Source organism: Triticum aestivum, chromosome 4D, assembly GCF_018294505.1.
Source record: "Triticum aestivum cultivar Chinese Spring chromosome 4D, IWGSC CS RefSeq v2.1, whole genome shotgun sequence".
NCBI lineage: Eukaryota > Viridiplantae > Streptophyta > Magnoliopsida > Poales > Poaceae > Triticum > Triticum aestivum.
In genome coordinates this window covers 501,125,689-501,129,640 of record NC_057805.1, presented here as the reverse complement: position 1 = coordinate 501,129,640, position 3,952 = coordinate 501,125,689, and the positions used below count along the sequence as shown (strand labels likewise).

The 3,952-nt window shown below is 43.5% G+C and overlaps 1 protein-coding gene across 1 annotated transcript; it reads left to right on the top strand.

Moving 5' to 3' along the window:
• The first annotated feature begins 2,302 nt into the window (after window positions 1-2,302).
• LOC123097159 (protein HOTHEAD-like) lies at window positions 2,303-2,796 on the top strand. The gene is made up of 2 exons (XM_044518900.1): window positions 2,303-2,619; window positions 2,742-2,796. The coding sequence occupies exons 1-2, from the start codon at window positions 2,303-2,305 to the stop codon at window positions 2,794-2,796; spliced, it is 372 nt and encodes a 123-aa protein (XP_044374835.1).
• The last annotated feature ends 1,156 nt before the right edge of the window (window positions 2,797-3,952 follow it).

Sequence of the window (3,952 nt, the reverse complement as noted above, 5' to 3'; positions counted from 1 at the left end):
CGCCCTAAATTGCCTGTCTAATAATGATCATACGAATGTTCACTATAACATAACCACACATTGTTGATGGAACAAAACCCCTCACCACTTATGGGTCACCTACCCATCAGTAACTTGTGTCAGTGATGAATTTATGTGTCGGCTAGACCGCCAATGGAGTGGATAAAACACTGACATGCCTCTTGCACCTGTCATCCGTACCGAGGATGAACAGGTCGAGAGTAGGGTGGATGATGTATATGTTACTACTGATAGGGCGCCGAGGCCCATCAACAGTGTATTCTTTACTGGCGAGCTGTTCTAATGCACTGCCTCTTAGTGGCCCCTATATGTAGAGGAAGCTGAGCAATTCATACATATTTCACACACATGTTACTATATTCTATCTATATATGACAAAGTTGTGTCGATAATACACGCATATTACGAATAATAGGTTGCACACAATTAAAAGTTATAGAAATGCACTTGACAAATTTCTAGAAATCTAATAAATGTTAACAAATGATATATGTTTATTGGTTATGTTATTGTCTTCGTGAGATGTGCTGAGTTCAGAAGTGTCCAATGTCTTTTCAAAACCCCAACTCATGATCAAGTTTGTGACACTCGGATCCAACACCAAACCCTTGTTAGCTCTCAACCCTAGAACTCACAAATGAGTCCGACCTTTTATTTTATTCAAGTGAGAGTGAATGAGTTACATGGCCGTGGGGAGTTATACAAGCAAGGAGCCCTTGACAAACAACCAAGGCTACTCAATGGGGTGACAGGTTTGAGGGGTAGGAATATAAAGCTTACTCTATAGGTCGAGGAAGAGTAGTCAATGTGGGTGTGTTCTTGGATGATGGTGAGCCACTTCCTCTCATCCAATCATGAATGTGGTGCCTTGGCTAGTTGGCCTCTTTTAGGATTGGACTCATTTGTTCTTTGCTTCCTTTTTCGAATTAGTATTTTTATTTCCATGTTTCCTTTACGTGTTTCCATTTCATTTGGCTTGGACTTCTGTTGACCGCCTTGGGTCTTGTTAACTGTCTTGTATTTCCATTGACCGACCAGGTATAGGACTAGGTTAGACCCCCATGTATAATTATTTATTTTCCACGATGATACTTAAAATGCACAAAATATTTATTTCCTACTATGCCTTGATGATTTATTTTTCTTTCTAAAATTAATTTTGGGTAGTTGCACTTCAGATCTCTACTATTAAAGGGGGTTGGTATGTTCTCCTCACCTCCTCCCTCTCTCCCTATATATGTTGGCTTTTTCCTCTAAATCATACTGGTATTTTCCTTTCCTTGTCCTATTGAAAACCATGTTCTGCATTAACTCAATGAAATAAAATCATGTCCTGCATTAACGCAATGAAATCAAATAAGATCTTAGCAAAACCTCAATTAGATCAAACATTTCCTTGCCTTACCCTACCATATCCAAATCAATAAAATCTTACCAAAACCTCACTAAACCAAAACTTGCCTTGGATACCCTACACATATCCAAATCAGATCAAATATTACCAATGCCTCAAATAAATTAAAACTTTCCTTGCTCCTGTACACATACTCAACTCAAACCTTAACAAAATCTAGAATATGGTGGGTGTAAGACAATAGTATGTCGGACATGATTGGCGTTGAACATTAGAATATGCATGGCTCCCTTGTGACGCACGGGTAATTAGCTAGTATACACTAGTTGCACACTTTCAAAATGTAGAACTTTTTTGTTTCGTAATGCCTAAATGATTTTTATTTTACCAAACGTGTCTTTATCAAATTTTGGAATATTTACCTTCATCTCTGGATACAAGTCTATGAGTGCATTTACCCAAAGTTAGTGACATTTTACCAAAACAAATTTATCTAACCATTTTTTCTAACAATTAAATGTTACAAAAGTTCTCTTGGCTATTGTCATCTTTCCGTGTACTTGAAATAGTTTACCATTATATGAGAAAAACATGAAATCTATTATGTTTTGTATGATAAACAGAGCTAATATAATCAGTTGGAAATTTCATTTTCTTTGGATATAGGCATATTACCTTGCATGTGTAAGTTATGTCCTCGGCGTTGGAGATGATTATTAGTAGGCAATATAAGTTTATCATACATTGCATCGGGAAGTTTCTTGGGTATCTACTGATAAATATTCTCAGTGCCAGTTCATAAAAAAATTAGATGATTTACGTTGTTGCAACCAAGATGCTAGGATAATAGTTGGCAACCGGGACATCTTGATGGTAGCTCATCATCAAGACATGGTGGTAAGATTTTCACAAGGGCACAAAACTAACATGGTGGTGCGCTCGCGGGCCTTCGCCCGGTTCACCTACGCCAACGCGAGCGCCATGGACGCCGCCTTCCACCACACCGCGCTGGCCAAGTTCCTCAACCTGCTGCCCCGGCAGCCCCGGGACACGCGCCCGCTGCAGCAGTACTGCCGGGACACGGTGATGACCATCTGGCACTACCACGGCGGCTGCCATGTCGGGCCTGTTGTCGACCTGGACTACCGCGTCATCGGAGTCGCCGGCCTCCGCGTCGTCGACAGCTCCACCTTCAAGTACTCCCCCGGCACCAACCCGCAGGCCACCGTGATGATGCTCGGTAGGTCAGACCAACAAGATTCTTTCTTTCTGCTCAACTCTTCTTCTCCTGCATTCAATTTGCTCTGACGAAATTCAAATGTTTCTTGATCATTCGCCTGTCTTTGGATGAAATTCGGTCGAACAGGTACATGGGGCTCAAGATTCAGGAGGAGGGATGGAGACCAGGACCCAGAAATTAAGCAAGTGCATTCGATCCGTTGATTCTTTTCAGACAGGGTCACCCACCCAGGCTCCAACCGTACGCTCATGCTTCCTTCGTGCCGCGGGCTGCTTGGGAGATCCGGACTTCTTGTTTCTTTCTCTGGAGATTGTTTTGTGGACTGATTACATACACATTGTTGTTTGTTACATGTATTGTAACATTTCCTGAGATAAAATTGCACAACATTTGTGAGATAAAACACTTTGCAGCGATCATTAATTTGTGAGATGAAAACACTTTGTAATGATCCTTTTTATTTATAGGCCCACTTTGCATGGATCGTTAACGCCTTAATGTTTGATACATAAAGAAAGAAACTGCCACTTCGCGATCCTTTATTCCGAGAGTTCACACTTCACAAATGTTATTATCTCCAAAAAGGAAAAACCTGGATACAGAGAAGGTGCATCGAATTTGAAATTCGAATCATCCAATTCCATGTCCGTATAGTCCAGAGCTAAGAGCATCTCCAGCACGGACACCTAAAACAGGCATAGCTCGTCCATGAATAGTAATACGGGCAGGACCAAACTCATTATATTTCCGACATATTTCAACTAAACAAATGTGGACAAGTCTTTTTAACCTACTCTAAGGATTGTCGGCCATGGTGTTGTCTGTGTCCCACATCCTGTCTTCCTCATGTGTGGCAAGCTCACCCGACATGAGTCCCAAGAAGTGAAGTTGCGTGCCGGGGGAAGAATAGGAGTGGCCTTCATGGGTCCCAAGCCATGGCGGCGTCGCATGTCCTACTCTTCCTCGCCGGAGTCCGCCTTGTCGACAACAATGGACGTGGACATGTCAGCCTCGTGGTTGTGGTTGCGGAGCACGAAACACGGTGGCGACGGGCCGACGCGGAGCTGACGACGTCCACGGTTGCCTGCGCCTCCTCTTCGCCTGCCCCCACGCCAATATCCATGAACGAGGTGTCTCTTCCTGCCCACAGGAAGCGCATCCGCCATCGCTCGCAGCGGATATCACGGACGTTGCGCATGGACTAATACATCGCCCGCTGCTCATTCAGGAAGCGCGGATCCTCAGTGACCATGGTCGTGATGACATTGTGGTTCCCCTGCTTGCCGGATTTGCCCCTCCGCGAGCTGGTGCTTGTCGTGGACCTAGAGGTTATAGCA